This window comes from Eretmochelys imbricata, chromosome 4, assembly GCF_965152235.1.
Source record: "Eretmochelys imbricata isolate rEreImb1 chromosome 4, rEreImb1.hap1, whole genome shotgun sequence".
In the NCBI taxonomy this organism is placed as follows: domain Eukaryota; kingdom Metazoa; phylum Chordata; order Testudines; family Cheloniidae; genus Eretmochelys; species Eretmochelys imbricata.
Genome location: NC_135575.1, coordinates 140082865 through 140099115, shown reverse-complemented (window position 1 = coordinate 140099115; position 16251 = coordinate 140082865). Strand labels below are relative to the sequence as shown.

Sequence of the window (16251 nt, the reverse complement as noted above, 5' to 3'; positions counted from 1 at the left end):
TCAGCTCGACCGGCGACGGCCTGTTAAGTAACCTTGGCGCCTGTCTTCCTAGAGACGCCAAGTGCGGCAAGATCCAGTGCCAGAGCTCGGCCAGGAAACCCAAGGGGACCAACACCGTCTCCATGGACACCACCATCCGCTTCAACGGGCGGGAGGTGAAATGCAGAGGCACCTTCATGTACGCCACCAAGGACGACGAGGGGGACCTGTCAGACCCCGGCCTGGTGATGACGGGGACCAAGTGTGGGGACGGGATGGTAAGCGCCCCCTCCCTCCCCCGCCCCACTTCCTGAGCGGTTGGAGGACGCTGTGGTCTTTGGTTCCTGGAGACTCACCCAGCAGAGCCTTGGGCAGGACGATGCAGGACACAGAGGGGCTCCTGACCCCCTTCGCCCCTGCAGCTGAAGGGAATTGGCCTCATTACGGGCTTCAGAGATACGGTGCCCGCACCGCCGCAGGGGGCATGAGTTAGCCTCCTGCTTGGCAGGCAGGACTGGCTGGGCCATGGGGCGGAGCTCCCTCCAGACCCAGAGAGATGGTCCCTGCAGGTCAGGGTGGAGGCACGGTGGTGGGAGAGATCAAGGCTGGCGGGGGGCCCTAGCCAGAGAGGACTCCAGTCTCTGGGCTGTCAATGTGATCCCGTCCCTCCAGTGCTGAATTCACCTCAGAACATCCCAGCACAACCCACACGTCTGTACGTGCGGGGACGGGGATATGAGGGGCGAAGGGGCATTGCTCGCCCTTGTGCAGCATTGCTCACCCCGCATCTCCACACGCTTCATGAAGGAAGTCAGCCAGCTCAGTTAGACTAGGAAGGAGTTTCCAAAGTGGATCTGTGCTGCTGGCATACCGGGAATATCGCCCCGACTGAACCCTTGGGAAGGCGCTCTGGGGTCCCAGCTGACGCTTGCGGGGAAGGGAGGAGGCAGGGTGGAAGGGACTGGATTCACTAATCAGGTCTGAAGTGTCTGAGATATTATTGGGGTTTGCACATTACAACTGCAGAATGACGCGTTGGAGGCTCCATCTCCCAAGATGTCTAGGTGCCCAGGGGTCCTAGCTGAGGAATGCAAGGTTACATTTTCCTATCTGAACTCCTAGGTCTTTCCCCACTAACTCCCCCCTCGCTCATTTCACTCAGGTCTGCAAGGATCGCAGGTGCCAGAATGCTTCCTTCTTTGAGCTGGAGAAGTGCATTTCGCAGTGCCATGGCCACGGGGTGAGTAACCATCCCAGAGCTTTGGTGGAGTCCTGAGGTTGGCTCAGGTTCTCCAGTGAGGTGAGCGTCTCACAGCCAAGTGCTCACCTGCCCTTTGCATCCATGTCAAATAGAGATGGGGCTGAGTTGGTCTGTTTGAGTCTGGGGTCGAATTCGAGGGGGGACAGGTTGGATCACCAGGGTTCTAAGGGCCTGGGTTCTAGATCTGAACTTCGCCTCAGTTTGGGAGTGGTCAGAGTGTGGTTCAGATGCCTGTCAGCTTAGCATCCAGCTATGCTCAGAAGCCCGGCTGAGACCTTCATGCAGGAGGGAGAGACGTAGGCCAGCAAGGAGCCATTCTGATGAAAAGTTTAAAGGGGATGAAGTTTTGGTCTCCAGAGGCAGGGCTCCCTGCAATATGAATCCAGAGCTTCTGGCATCGTAGGTCAGTATCTTCCCAGCAGGTCCCCAAGGTGAGTAGAGGGTGAGTGAACTTGGAGCAGTTTGGGTGGAGTGCAAAGTTCTTCAGGAGAAAATCCCCCCTCCAGAGCATGAGTGGAGAAAAGGGCTTCCAGAGCACAGTTGGTTTAACAATGCGATGTCAGAGCATTGCCTCGCCCAAGTCCACGGAACTGGACCTGCAGATGTCCAGGTGGGCCGCTAGATGGCTCAAGCACTTCACCCCGCCGGGAGGGGGAAAGGGACAGCCAACAAGGACGTTGGTTTGATCCCATGATTACAGACTGGCCTGGCCAGAACCGTGGGTGCTCCAAGGTGGCTGTGAGAGAGGCACCTAGACGGATGGTCCGGAGCTCTTCCAGTGCTGCTGTCACTGCTCTGAGAGCTCTCCTGGCGAGGTGGAGCCTGGGAAGGCTGAAACTAACCATGGCTATGCCTCCTTCCCCAGTTGGGCCCTCTCCGGTGTTGGTTGCCTGTGGGAGCTCGTCACCGGCTTTTCATCTCCTTGCACTTTGTCCTCTTACCAGTCTGCTATTGACCATTACCCTGCCCTGGCCCTGACACCCTCTCCCTGCACCTGTAGGTTTGTAACAGCAACAAGAACTGCCACTGCAGTGCCGGCTGGGCCCCCCCGTACTGCGAGAAGCCGGGCCTGGGGGGCAGCGTGGACAGCGGCCCCGTGCAGCACGACAGTGAGTTCTGATGTCAGGCCGGTGGCCCGAGGTGGAGGGGGGCGGGGCAGCGGCCCCAGGGCTTCCATACACCCACCCTCAGCTCAAAGCCGGGCCGCTCCCTGGGATGGGAGGTGGGAGTGAAGCATGGAGCTGCTCTCTCTCTGTTAACATGCCAGAGGCTCAAGAACGGCGAGGCGGAGAGAGAAAGCAGCTGATGGGACAGCTCCCGAGTGGGGAGGTTCGTTAGGCATCTCCCCATACATAGGGAGAGCTGTTGGCAATACTTCCCCACAGCTGCCTCTTCAGCAGCTTCTCGGGTCCCCGGTGGCTGGGCGGGAGCTACAGGCTGTTTGCAGAGATGTGTCTGCAACTCCGGCTTGCCCTGTGTGGGGGGCATACGTTGGGCACGCCATTTTGCATGTGCAGGTTAGGCCCACGCCAAAGGTCTCGGGGTCTGGGTTTGCAGCACTGGCGGTCGGAGAAGGTGGCTCTGTACTGGTTTGCTGTGAACCCCTACGAGGTGCAACGGAAGGGGATGGACACAGATGGCTGTTTTCTACGCAGCCGCGCTGCAGAGCCAAACTGCTCCGAGCTTTCCTGTCAGATGGGAAGGGGTGTTTTCCACCCCCAATGTAAGGGGCTGATGCAACTTCAAGCCCCCTCCTCATTTCTCCGTTTCCCCCCCCTCCCCAGACCATGAAGCCATCTTGATAGCCCTGCTGCTCGTCTTCCTGCTGATCCTCCCTGCCGCAGCTTTGGGGATCTACTGGTGCTACAGACGGAAGAACTTGCTCCTGAGCAAATGGATAAAGAGCACGAGGAAGAGCCAGGAGACGTGCAGGTGAGCGGCTGATGGAGCCAGAGACCATCTCCCCCTTGAGGACCCAGCGACACCCACAGTTATTTGATTCTGCGCCTCGACTCACTGGGGGAGAGAATGGGTGGGTTAGAGGTATAGGGCATAGGGCCCAAATTGTTAAAGGCATTTAGGCACTGCTGCGCTCAGCATTGCAATGCCTACCTGATTTAGGAGCCTAAATCTCATTGTCAGAAGGGATTTAGACACTTAGGAGCCAAAATCCCATCGACAGTCACCTGCAACTCCTAAATATCTTTAAAAATTTGGGTCTACCTCTGATCTGATCTAATGCCAGTTTCACAAGGTGTCACTTCTGTGGAGTTACTTGCAATATACACTAATGTGAGATCAGAATGTGTGATTCTTGCTTGCATGCATGGGGTTAAACTGATAGCCAGATTTGAGGTTGGGAAGGGATTTTCCCCTGGCTAAATTGGAGTTTGCATCTCTCCTCCAAAGCACTGAGCAGGAATGATCCACTAGACTCAGGGGCATCCTACATGAACACTGCCTACCTCCATCCATGTGTCATCTTCTGTTCCTAGGGGACTGCAAACGTTTTCGGTGTCAGACCAGAACTAGATCAGTTCAGCATTTCATGTGTTCTGTCTGGTCCCCATCCTCTCCTCTCTGAGCCGCACCCAAATATTTAAAAACATGGTTAACAGCAAAGGAAACCAGCCCCATCTGTCGATTTAAATCCCGGGCACGTTCAGAATATGCCTCAGTGAAAATGCTACCTTCCCTCGGGTATTAAAAGCAGCCGTGTAACCGTACTCTCTTCCCCTTATGGCTCACTTGTCCATTCCGGGGTCTGATAGCCAACACCCGCGAGGGCAGCTATTGCAAAGCATTTGATTTTCTTTATAGCTTGTGTTTTCTGTTTGTGATTGGGGGCAGGAATGGAGCCATCCATCAGAAGGGAACCGGGGGCCATTCGAACGCGGCTTTCACCTTGCAGGATGTTTCCTCCTCTGGTAAAGCTGCCAACAGCACTAACAAAGTAAGTGGGGGCTTCAGATCTTTGCATGACCGATTACTCCAAGTTTACGTCTCCTCTTCCTAGAATGGTGCTCTAGCTTCCTGTGTTTGTGCTCACGTCTCTCTCTAGCGGCTGGCTCCAGCACCTCCAAATCTGCTACCCAGCAGAACCTAGTAATGTGATTCCTGGAGCTCAATAGGCCGGGCTTGTAGTTTTATTGGTGCTGTAGATCCTGGGTTCTACACCCGCTAATAACCTTGGTGGCTGGGTGTACGTGGCCATGGTTTATTTCATTAGCATCGTGGCCGAATTTCACTGCTCTGCATTTTACTGCTCTAAATCCAGAATAACTTCCACCGAAGCCAAGAGTCACTCCAGATTTACACCACAGACTCCAGGCCAGAAGGGACCGTTGTGATCATCTAGTCTGGCCTCCTGTGTAACGCAGGCTGGGGAACTGCCCCACAATAATTCCTAGAGCAGAGCTTTTAGAAAAAAGCAGCGTAACGGAGACCAGAACTGGGCCAAGAATCTGCAACTTGGCTGGTGCTTGACTGACTATTACATTAAATGAAGGCTTCCAGTCACTCATAACCCAGCTAAAACATGTTATGCTCTCATAAATAATGACAAGACCCTTATAATCCAGTCACATGGCTCCTTTTCCCACCAAGGCCTCTTCCTCCAATACTGATTTGCTTTTCACCCCTGCCCTTCAAACAGTGGTTCACTTTTTGAACCATTCCCCTAAGTCCCATCTTCTCCCGGACAACCTGGCAAAGGGCCGGGGCGGGGGTGGGGGTGGGTGGGAGGTGGACAGTTGAAGCAGGTTCGAACTACATCCCGAAGGTGCAGCTTAGCAGAGGTTGCAAATGACTCTCCTTTAATGGCTCAAGGCCAGGAGTTGACACTGAATCTCAGCGACTGTGGACAGCTTCGCTGGAGGGGAGGGATAGGATACAGAAGGACCTAGACAAATTGGAGGATTGGGCCAAAAGAAATCTGATGAGGTTCAATAAGGATAAGTGCAGGGTCCTGCACTTAGAACGGAAGAATCCAATGCACCGCTACAGACTAGGGACCGAATGGCTAGGCAGCAGTTGTGCGGAAAAGGACCTAGGGGTGACAGTGGATGAGAAGCTGGATATGAGTCAGCAGTGTGCCCTTGTTGCCAAGATGGCCAATGGCATTTTGGGATGTATAAGTAGGGGCATAGCGAGCAGATCGAGGGACGTGATCGTTCCCCTCTATTCGACATTGGTGAGGCCTCATCTGGAGTACTGTGTCCAGTTTTGGGTCCCACACTACAAGAAGGATGTGGATAAATTGGAGAGAGTCCAGCGAAGGGCAACAAAAATGATTAGGGGTCTAGAACACATGACTTATGAGGAGAGGCTGAGGGAGCTGGGATTGTTTAGTCTGCAGAAGAGAAGAATGAGGGGGGATTTGATAGCTGCTTTCAACTACCTGAAAGGGGGTTCCAAAGAGGATGGCTCTAGACTGTTCTCAATGGTAGCAGATGACAGAACGAGGAGTAATGGTCTCAAGTTGCAGTGGGGGAGGTTTAGATTGGATATTAGGAAAAATTTTTTCACTATGGGGGTGGTGAAACACTGGAATGCGTTACCTAGGGAGGTGGTAGAATCTCCTTCCTTAGAGGTTTTTAAGGTCAGGCTTGACAAAGCCCTGGCTGGGATGATTTAACTGGGAATTGGTCCTGCTTCGAGCAGGGGGTTGGACTAGATGACCTTCTGGGGTCCCTTCCAACCCTGATATTCTATGATTCGCTGCTTGTCGTTCTGTTCCAACGCTGGCACTTGGAATCAATACGATGGAAGGAAGCCTTGGGTTTAGTGAGCGTGTCCGCTCTGGCTGGAGGGCTGCACGGAGTCCGCAACTCTCCTGTCCTCTGTCCCCTCTAAGCTGCGCAGCTGGGCGGCCGTCCAGGAGAGATTCAAGTGCCATGCAGCTGATTAGCAGAGCGCACTCATCTGGCAGCGTGTGTTCAGGTGCCCCTCCTCCTGCTGCTTTGCAGCCATGTTGCTCCTGCAGCTGCTCCCAGGACCCTCCTGCTGGCTGTGCAGAGTGCGGGGGGAGGGAGATGCCGAGGTCAGGGTGTCCCCCCTCCCTCCCACCCCGTACCGCGTCTCCGCAGAGCAGGGGAGAGGGGACAGCCTGGCTCAGGACTTGGAGCTGCGGCAGTCTGAGGTCAGAACTAGGGTGAGTGAGTGAGTGTGCATTTCTTAAAGAGACAGTGCATGGTCTCTAAGCCTTCCCTAGCAGCCAGCTTATCACATAGTCTCTCTCCCTTCCCCTCCCCCTGCCCATGTACCCCATCTCCGCAGAGCCAGGAGGGGAGACAGGGCTCAGAGTCAGGACAGAGCGGGAGAGCTTTTAGTGAGTGCCTCAAAGAGAGAGCGCGTGGTGTCTCTCAGAAACTTCCCCAGCAGCCCCTCTCCCCACACACACTGTCTCTGGGTCGGTCGGTCGGTCTCTCTCTCTCTCTCTCTCTCTCTCTCTCTCTCTCTCTCTCTCTCTCTCACACACAGTCTCTTTCACACTCACCTCCTAACACACTTGTGTTATTGTTGTTGTTACTTCTTGGTACTTCCTACAGTGCACATATATTCTCTGTAATTTTATTCTTTCAAGATGTGTTATTTTAGTGTTTTGACTGGTCTATGCATTTCATAATTTTTATTTCTCTTACACTTAAATTTAATTCTTTGAGTAGTGAGTTCTATAAAGCCTAACCTGTCCTGGCTGGAGTAATTATCCCTATGGTAAACTTTTTAAAAAAAAATATATTAAATCTAGGTTTTTTGTTTCTCCTAGTGGCGCACGCCCACACATACCTTGGTGTGCATAACAAAATTTATTCTGCACATGGATGGAAAAAATTAGAGGGAACATTGGTCCTGTCCTGTCCTGTCCCAGAATGCACTGGGTCTGGTGGAAAATCTGGGCTGGATACTTCCAAGGTAGTCGCTATTCCTAGTCCCTCTCCTGGGGCGACAGTTCCAAGGCACTGTGTTCCACTCCACTTGCAAAGAGTGAGCGTGGCCTTCAGTCTCGTGAGGGAGAAGGGAAGGTGAAGAGGCCGGAACAGTTGAGCACCAACCCGCACAGAAGCAGAGGAACACATAGGCACTGGACTCCTGTGTGCCCGCTGAGGATAGTCCCCTCCCAGTGACCGGGGACCTGGGCCTTAGGTTTGACTTCATTTGTTTGTTCTTCCGGCCTTGCAGGCAGCCAGGAGCATCTTCCCCCTCAAGCCGAACGGTTCCCAGCCCATCAGCATTGTCCACCCCCTTCGCCAGGCTCCCAGCCCAGCTGCTCAGCCCCACCGAGACCTCAAGCCGTCCAGGCCGCCTCCTCCTGGCGGCAAATCCCCCGTCGTTCCGGCCAAAACGATCGGCTCCCAACCCAAGCTGCTGCCTCCAAAGAAGCCTCTTCCCAGCAGCCCTGTGAGGACCCCTGTGGTGAGTTTCCCGGTCGCTCCCCAATGCACAAGGGTTCAGTTACTGTGTTGGTCCCTCTTGGGGTACAATGAGGTGTCCTCTCTCACCTCTGTCAGCCAGGCCCCATTCAATGCTGCTAGGACCCAGGCTACTGCTGGGTCTCTCTTTGTCCCGCTCTCGGGGTGAGGCCATGCGTAGCGGCTTATCTGCCTCTGAGCTGACTCTAGCTCCAGCGGTAGAGGCTCATGCTTTTAGATACCAAGGGCCTGGGTTCAGACCCCGCCTGGTGCACACGGGGCTGGTGGCTGACGGCCTGTTTGTCTGCAGAACAGGACTCTGCCCCGGGGCCTCCACCCCACCCCTAGCCGCCTCGAGAAGGGATTTCTGCCTCCGTGGCTCTTTCCAATGAGGTGCTGGGCCGAGTTAAACAGCCGCTGGGTCCCCCGCAAGAGGTGGCTGTGTTGCAGTGGTGGGCAGAGCTAGCCATGTCCAGCAGCAAGAGAGGGTTTGAAGTCCGCCTGGGTCCCCTGGGGCATAGCATGTACAGCAATACGCCATTTCTAGTCTCCAGTAGCCCCAGCTCTGTCCTGCAGCTGGAGAGGCCGTGCTGTGGGCAGCTGGGGACTGTTCCTGGGACAGAGAATCTGCTGGATTGACACCTGCTTGTACCATGGTCTCCTCTAGATCGTCTCAAAGCACGGACCCCCTCGCCGGCCTCTGCCTGGGAGCCCTCTCCTGGCCAAAACACCTCCCTTGGCACAGGGACGGACCCTGCTGGTCACGGTCCCTCCCACCAACTTCAAGGCAGCAGGGGCCAGCTCTGCCAGGTACCTAACCAAGTAAGTCCAGAGTGAAGCTCGAAGCTCGGCTGCCCCCTTGCCTGGCTGCATCCTGGCAGGATCCGGTGGTACAGCATGCTGCGGCTGAGGCCACCAGGAGATGTCCCCCCTTCCCTGCAGCTGTCGAGAGCAGGGTCGCATTCCCTTGCTACAGCAGTAATGGAGGAGCTGCAGGCGAGTGTGTAACAACAGTGAGCAGGCGGCCAGCACCTCCTGGGCCCAGGCAAATGGTCCGTGGGGCTTGAGAGAGGGCCCATGTCAGCAAGTCTCCCGGGCTGAGGGGTGCCAGGTGACTGGCCTAGGAGGCTGCACTTGGTGGAGATGTGGGAAGTCTAGGCAAAGGCAGCCTGATGGAGTGCCCGAGGGGACGGTCGGTGTGGTGGGGGAGGCGGGGCTGGGGCTGAGCAGGGGCCAGGGGAATGGTCTGCGGGGCAGTCTGGGGGAGGGAGCTGGATGGCTTAAGGAAGCACTATAGAGGTTAGTAAATGCTCTGTGTGGCTGGAGGGGCACCATGGGGCAAGGGTGAGCAAGTTCTCGCTGCCTGAGAGGCCCCTGGTGGGGAAGGGTCCATTTGGGGCTGCTGCAAAGGGGCTGTGGCATGGGAAGTTTCTGTACAGTCAGATGGCATCTTCCTTCAGACTCAGCTGCCGCAACCTGCCAGGCTCTGCCCAAAGGCCTGGGGTGTGGGGGTAGGGGGGCGTGCAGGGATTCCCTGCAGGGTTCGGGCCTGTTCCCTGCCATGTGCCCAGAGGGCAGCGAGCAGTAACAAGGGGACCGGGCTGTTTCTCCTTTTTCTCCCTGCCCACGCCCTTCCCCCTTCCAGCTATCCCGCTGACGCTGCACTCTGTGGCAGGAGCTTGCCTTGCCAGCAGGAAGAACGGCCTTGTGGTTAACAGGCCGGACTGGGGAGCGGGGAACTGCAGGTTCAATCCTTTGCTCTGCCACAGACTCCCTCTGTAACCTTGGGTACATCACTTTCCATATGTCTCCACTCCACGCTATGGGCATGTCTGCACTTGAAAGGCTACTGCTGCAGTAACGGGGGGGTCTCCCGTTGGCGTAGGTAATCCACCTCCCCAAGAGCCAGTAGCTCGATCAGAAGAATTCTTGCATCATTGCCCCAGAGCTGTCTGTACTGGGGGGTCAGGTCGGCTTAACTATGTCACTCAGGGGTGTGGGTTTTTCATGCCCCTGAGCGATGTGGTTGGGTCGACTTCACTTTTGAGTGTAGACCTGGCCTAAGCCTGGGCTCTGATTCAGGTTTCAGCCAAGCCCCCCTTCTGTCCACACACAAATCAGTCTGACTCGGGTCAACAAGCGCTCAGGCTCCAGGTCCCAGGACACTGCTAGAGGGGTGAGTCAGAGAGTGAGTCCTCCTGTGGCTTGGGTCCAAGCCCGGTCATTGTGCAGTGTGGATGCAGCGCAATGTGGACACACTAGCATGGCTGTGAGACCTGGGTCCACCCATTGTAAGCCCAAGTTTCCAGTGCAGCGTGGACGCTCAAGCGTGGGCTTGGAAACACTGAGTTCACAAGCCCGGGTCCCACAGACCCAGGTTTACAATGCAGTGTAGACATCCCCTTAGTCACTCTGGGCCTCGTTCCCATGTGGTACATAAAATGGGACCTCAGTAATATTGCCCTTCCTGGCAAGGCCATAGTGATCTCTCAGCCCCTGTGACTACGGGCCCATATCAGAGAGCTGGCGTCTCACTGGTAATCATATTTATTACGGCAGTTCCTACGGGTCAGCCAGGAATGTGGCCTCATGCTGCTAGGCGTTGCACAAACACAAGGGGGCGCCCCGGAGAGCTTATGGTCTCAATAGACAAGCCAGACCCCGGCGCCCACAGGACTTGGGTGGTGCCTGGGCCGTGAGCCGTCTTTCTGCACAGGTGTGAATTTGAGCTCGATGTTTATGAAGCCCCTTCAGTGCCGAGAGCTGCACAATTGCCGGTTGGTTTCTGCTCTCTCGAACGTGGCATTTTTCTCTTTCTCTCCATTAGGCCCGTCCCGGGGTTCAAAGTCCAGTCCGCCTCCTTCCCCTTTAAGAAATGACAAATGTGGAAAAAGCAAGAAGAATCCTCGCACATGCTCCCCGAACTGGTTCTCCTCATTTGCACTATTGCAGGCGACGGGGCTCTTTTGGATACCAAAGGACTATTTTTATATGAGGGGAAATGTTTCTGCACATAAAAGAGGGAGGGTGTGGGGGAAGGGAAAGTGGTACGGAGCTATATCATTGGGGTGGGGTGGGCAGGGCAGCTTGTGGGGTTAACCATGATGCATCAGCTGCCTGCCAGGGGCATCATCCAGACTCTGCTCCTTCCCAGCCATGCCTGCTGGGCTGGGAAGCAGCAGATCTGGGTTCCCTAAGCAGCCAGCACTGATGGAAGAGGCTGGTGACCAGTCCCAAGGCAGGGCCTAGCTACCTTTGCCTCTCTCGCCAGCAGAATCCAGTGCTGGACGTTGTTACCACAGCTGGCACGGGCGATCCACGCGGCCCGGGGGACAATGCAATTGCCGACTCAAACGGTGCCACCTAGCGGTGGGGTGTCTGACTGGCGTGTCCCTGGAGGATCCTTGTTGTCACCCTCCCCGGCTTCCTCCTGGTCTGAAAGGCCGTGGCAATCGTGGAGAGCCCAGCAGAATAAGGTGCTCTGAAGAGGAGCCAGCTGGGAGTGCTTCTTTCGTGCGGCACGTGTGGCAACGGGGTTTCAGCTGCATGGCTATTTCAGGGAGCGGGGGGTTCCCCAGCCACGTGCTTTGTTCCCGTCATATGGTGTAAGCCATGTGGTTGCTTTCTGAGCTGCTAATGTTTTATTATGAAAAGGGGGAAGAAGTGTGGACCAGTGGTGAGAGCAGGGGGCTGGGGAGACCCACTCCCAACTCTGCCACTGACTCACTGCGTGGCCTTGGCCAACTCACTGCACCATTCTGTGCCTCAGTTTCCCCATCTGTAAAATGGGGGTAATAATACCTACCTCACAAGGGTGTTGTGAGGTTTGACAAACTGATGTCTCTCAAGGGCTTTACGATCCTCAGATGGAAGGTGCTGCGAAGTATTACGATGTGTTTAATGTCTGAGTCACTTTCCTATGACATGACACCTGACGTCGTCAGGGTCTCTGAAGTGAGAACAATGCCTTTCTCCAGTCTCCTTGTGTTCTTTCGTTTTGCTCGATCTGAATCACCGCCTTCCCTCGGGCACTTCAGTCACAAAGTGCAGTTGTCAAGGCTCTCGTTTCTCAACCCGCTCACAGATTCCTAGGCCAGAAGGGACCACTGTGATCTGCTACTCTGACTTCCTGTATATCACAGGCCAGAGAACTAGATCCTTTCCTTCAGAAAAACATCCCATTTGACTTAAAGATGGTCAGTGATGGAGAATCCACCCCAACCAGGTCTATTAACCAGAGGTAATTACGGACTGTGATCAAGTCACCCCTTAACCTTCTCTTTGTTAAGCTAAATGGATTAAGCCCTTTCAGTCTATCACTGTAAGGCAGGTTTAATCATTCTCGTGGCTCTTCTCTGAACCCTCTCCAATTTAGCAACATCCTTCTTGAATTGTGAGCACCAGACCTGGGGACAGTGTTTCAGCCCCAGTCGCACCAGTGCCAAATACAGAGGTGAAATGACCTCTCTGCTCCTATTCGAAACTTTCCTGTTTGTATAGCCAAGGATCGCACTAACCCTTGTGGCCACAGCATCTCCGTGGGAGCTCAAGTTCAGCCAATCATCCACCATGACCCCCTAAGTCTTCAGAGACCAGTGGAAATCTGTAGGAGAGCATCTGCAACAGAGCAGGGCTGAGCTGGGGAGCGGACCCCAGGGGAGATGGCAGGGAGCAGCTGGAGCGTGAGGACAGTACAGTCTTTACTGTTGAAATATTGTAATGAAGAAGAGTTGAATGACTGGGGACTAGAGGGCAGAGGTTGGCAGAGAGAAGCTGAGTCTATGAGAACAACCAGCAGTGTGTGTATTTGCACCACTGCCCTCTCTTAGCGTTCCTCAGGCCCCACGGGTGGCCCAGCTCTGGGCACAGGCTACAGCTTCCACCCTTCTGTACCACAGACAACTGGCAACTGTCGGCTGTGTTCATGAGCCACCCGGGCTGTAGCGGACGAGAGGATTGTCTCCTGGTAGGCCTTGCGGGCTGGGTTCCTGTGACTCGGGAACATAAGAACATAACATGAGAACAGCCACACTGGGTCAGACCAAAGGTCCATCTAGCCCAGTCTCCTGTCTTCGGACAGTGGCCAATGCCAGGTGCCCCAGAGGGAACGAACAGAACAGGGAATCATCAAGTGATCCATCCCCTGTCGCCCATTCCCAGCTTCTGGCAAACAGAGGCTAGGGACACCATCCCTACCCATCCTGATTAATAGCCATTGATGGACCTATCCTCCATGAATTTATCTAGTTCTTTTTTGAACCCTGTTACAGTCTTGGCCTTCACAACATCCTCTGGCAAAGAGTTCCACAGGTTGACTGTGCGTTGTTTGAAGAAATACTTCCATTTGTTTGTTTTAAACCTGCTACCTATTAATTTCATTGGGTGATCCCTAGTTCTTGTGTTCTGAGAAGGAGGAAATAACACTTCCTTATTTACTTTCTCCACACCAGTCATGATTTTATAGACCTCTGTCATATCCCCCGATTGATGCAAAGACTCTTGCAGCCATTTGTGGACAGGTGTTTGCTCCTTTAGTCTGAAGACACAAACCCAACTCATCCTCCTCAAACAAAAGTCACAAAGCAACGAAGGGCCTTCCCACCCCCAGCTGTTTAAAACTGGATCACCAAATTGATTTGATTTTTCTGGGGAACGGGTATGATCACCTGCATGGGGCAGAGCCCCTGTGCCCGGATCCCCCAGCATCTGAGGGTCAGGTCCAAAACCCACTCTGCTTTCCCTGCACACAGTCACCTCTGCCTCTCAGCACGTGAGGCATTGAACCTCCAGCCAAGGCTCAGGCTGCTGCTGCTCGCCATGGGCAGGAAGAAGAATCTATCCGAGAAAGGCAGGACAAGGTCCAAAAGCTGGATGTTAAAGCCAGACAAATCCAGGCATAGGTTTGAGCAAGGAGAGTAGTTGGCCGTTAATGACCCAGGGAAGTGGTGGACTCTCCATTTTTTGGTGGCTTCAGATCCAGGCTTTCTGGGAGATGCTTTAGTCAAACCCAAGTAACGGGGCTCATTAAAGGGGTGTGCCGGGGAAATGTCAGGGCCTGTGAGCTCCAGGCAGGCAGGCAGGCTACATGGTCTAAGGGTCCTTTCTGGCCTTAAAATTGAGGAAGCAGCTCCAAGATAACTGGAGAAAAAAAAGTGTGACCAGTGACAGGCTGCTCAGAGAGCAAGGTCCAGGCTCCAGAAGGTGGCTCAGTGGTCTTGACGCCCCATACGAGCTTTCTGGTAGCACGGGTTCAAATCCACTCCATCTTCTTCAGTGCTGGTGGGTGTGGGGGATGGGCTGCATTCTGTTCTTCAGCTGGCTTCCCGCTGCTCCGGAGCTGCCCACTCTGAGCAGAGAATAAATGAGCTTGTCTGCAAGGCCCCTGTCAAGGTTCCTTCCCCACTCTGAACTCTAGGGTACAGATGTGGGGACCCGCATGAAAGATCCCCTAAGCTTATTCTTACCAGCTGAGGTTAAAAACTTCCCCAAGGTACAAACTTTGCCTTGTCCTTGAACCCTATGCTCCCACCACCAAGCGTTTTAAACAAAGAACAGGGAAAGAGCCCACTTGGAGACGTCTTCCCCCCAAATATCCCCTCCCAAGCCCTAGTCCCCCTTTCCTGGGGAAGGCTTGATAAGAATCCTCACCAATTAGCACAGGTGAACACAGACCCAAACCCTTGGATCTTAAGAACAATGAAAAAGCAAACCGGTTCTTAAAAGAAGAATTTTATTGAAAGAAAAGGTAAAAGAATCACCTCTGTAAAATCAGGATGGTAAATACCTTACAGGGTAATCAGATTCAAAACATAGAGAATCCCTCTAGGCAAAACCTTAAGTTATAAAAAGACACAAAAACAGGAATGTACATTCCCTCCAGCACAGCTTATTTTACAAGCCATTAAACAAAAGAAAACCTAAGGTATTTTCTAGCTAGATTACTTACTAACTTTACAGGAGTTGTAAGGCTTGCATTCCTGATCTGTTCCCAGCAAAAGCATCACACAGACAGACCCTTTGTTTCACCCCCCCACCCCCCAGCTTTGAAAGTAACTTGTCTCCTCATTGGTCATTTTGGTCAGGTGCTAGCAAGGTTACCTTAGCTTCTTAAACCTTTACAGGTGAAAGGCTTTTGCCTCTGGCCAGGAGGGATTTTATAGCACTGTATACTGAAAGGTGGTTCCCCTTCCCTTTATATTTATGACAGCCCCCGTTACCCGTCTAGCTTCTTCCAGTTCCTCCCTACCTCAGCCAAGGACAGAGCAAGTGGCTGCCCTCTCCGAAGGGAAGGCAGCCCAGCCCAATCTTCCAGCAAATGACACCTTCGGCCGGGTAGGTGTGGCTGGAGGAGCCGGTCTCCGTCTGAGTAAGCTGCAGCGCCTCTCACTCCGGCTGAACCGAGTTCCAGGCAACGTGTGGATCTTTGAAGCTTGACGTTCCAAGCTGAGCCCAGGGGCTGATTCTCTCCTGCATTGGGAGGGAGCGGGGTGGGGGGATCGTAGGGAGTTGGCTCCAGCTTCCTGATTCTGTGGCCTGATCTGTGCTGGTCCCAGGATGAGCTAGAAAAGCCTAATAGCGGCTCTCATTGATGCTAAGTGAAGATTGGATTGGTGTGAGCTCTGCTCTCCCTCCTCAACCGTGGTGGATTAGCTCTGGCCAATTGGGGGCGGGCCTAGAAAAATGGGTGCCCCTGCATCCTGACCCCGCTCCCCAGCAGGAGGAGGAAGCAGGGGCGCGACTGCACTTGCTCTGGCCCAGGGCCCCACAATCCACCTCTGCTCCTCTGACCCCATCTGCCAGGCTGGGGAAGGGGCAGTCAGCACAGGAGCCAGCTCTGCCAACGTTATACCAACTGAGCTCTCACCTCCCTCCACAGAGGATTCTAGCTAGCCAGGATCCAGCTCCTTTGTGCCCCCTCAAGCAATGCAAAGGGGCTGGGCTGCCCTTGAGAACCTGGCCCACTTCAGTCCTGATGGAGCAGGACTGAGCGTTTTCTGCCCTCTGCTGCTTATAAATCCAAGTCAATATCGGTGTTTAGCAGTAGGTCAAAGAGCAAAATGTTTGCTGCTGTGCTTAAGTCTTAATTACAAAGGCTGAGGTGTTGGAGACAGACAAACCCTATACAGGAGCTGTATCTCCTTGCCAAAGCTCTTTTTGTCAGCATGAACTATTATAACTCTGGCTATGGTTATTATCCAGATAAACATTCAATCCTTTTTAAGTCTTGATAAGTTCTTGACCTCAATGATATCTTGTGGCAGTGAGTTCCACAGGCCAATGATGCCTTGCATGGAAAGTGTTTCCTTGGATCAGTTGTGAATTTGCCACCTTTCGGTTTCCTTGAATATCCCCTTGATCTTATGTGATGGTACAGGGAGAACAGCAGCTCCAAATATCCCTTCTCTGGGCCATTCAGTTCTGGGTTAAATGTCCCAAACAATGACTCTTCCACCCCTTCCTCTGGGAGAGCATTCCTTAGCTGGACGGATCTCTGTGCTGGGTGAGCTGCCATGCCCCAAACAGTGCTGCAACCATCAGATTCATCTTTCCTTGCTGTGCAATGGGGCAGAATAGCAACTTCTTCCTGGGGAGCTTGGTACA

General features: G+C 53.9%; 1 protein-coding gene across 1 annotated transcript in view; it reads left to right on the top strand.

Annotated features, from left to right (window-relative positions):
- Nucleotides 1-10671, top strand: part of ADAM33 (ADAM metallopeptidase domain 33) — a 75924-nt gene extending 65253 nt beyond the window's left edge. The window contains exons 16-23 of the mRNA XM_077816040.1: nt 53-257; nt 1142-1219; nt 2241-2349; nt 3025-3172; nt 4091-4193; nt 7421-7654; nt 8318-8472; nt 10478-10671. Coding sequence (XP_077672166.1) covers nt 53-257; nt 1142-1219; nt 2241-2349; nt 3025-3172; nt 4091-4193; nt 7421-7654; nt 8318-8472; nt 10478-10529 — 1084 coding nt within the window. The 3' untranslated portion in view covers nt 10530-10671. The remainder of the gene's footprint in view (nt 1-52; nt 258-1141; nt 1220-2240; nt 2350-3024; nt 3173-4090; nt 4194-7420; nt 7655-8317; nt 8473-10477) is intronic.
- The last annotated feature ends 5580 nt before the right edge of the window (nt 10672-16251 follow it).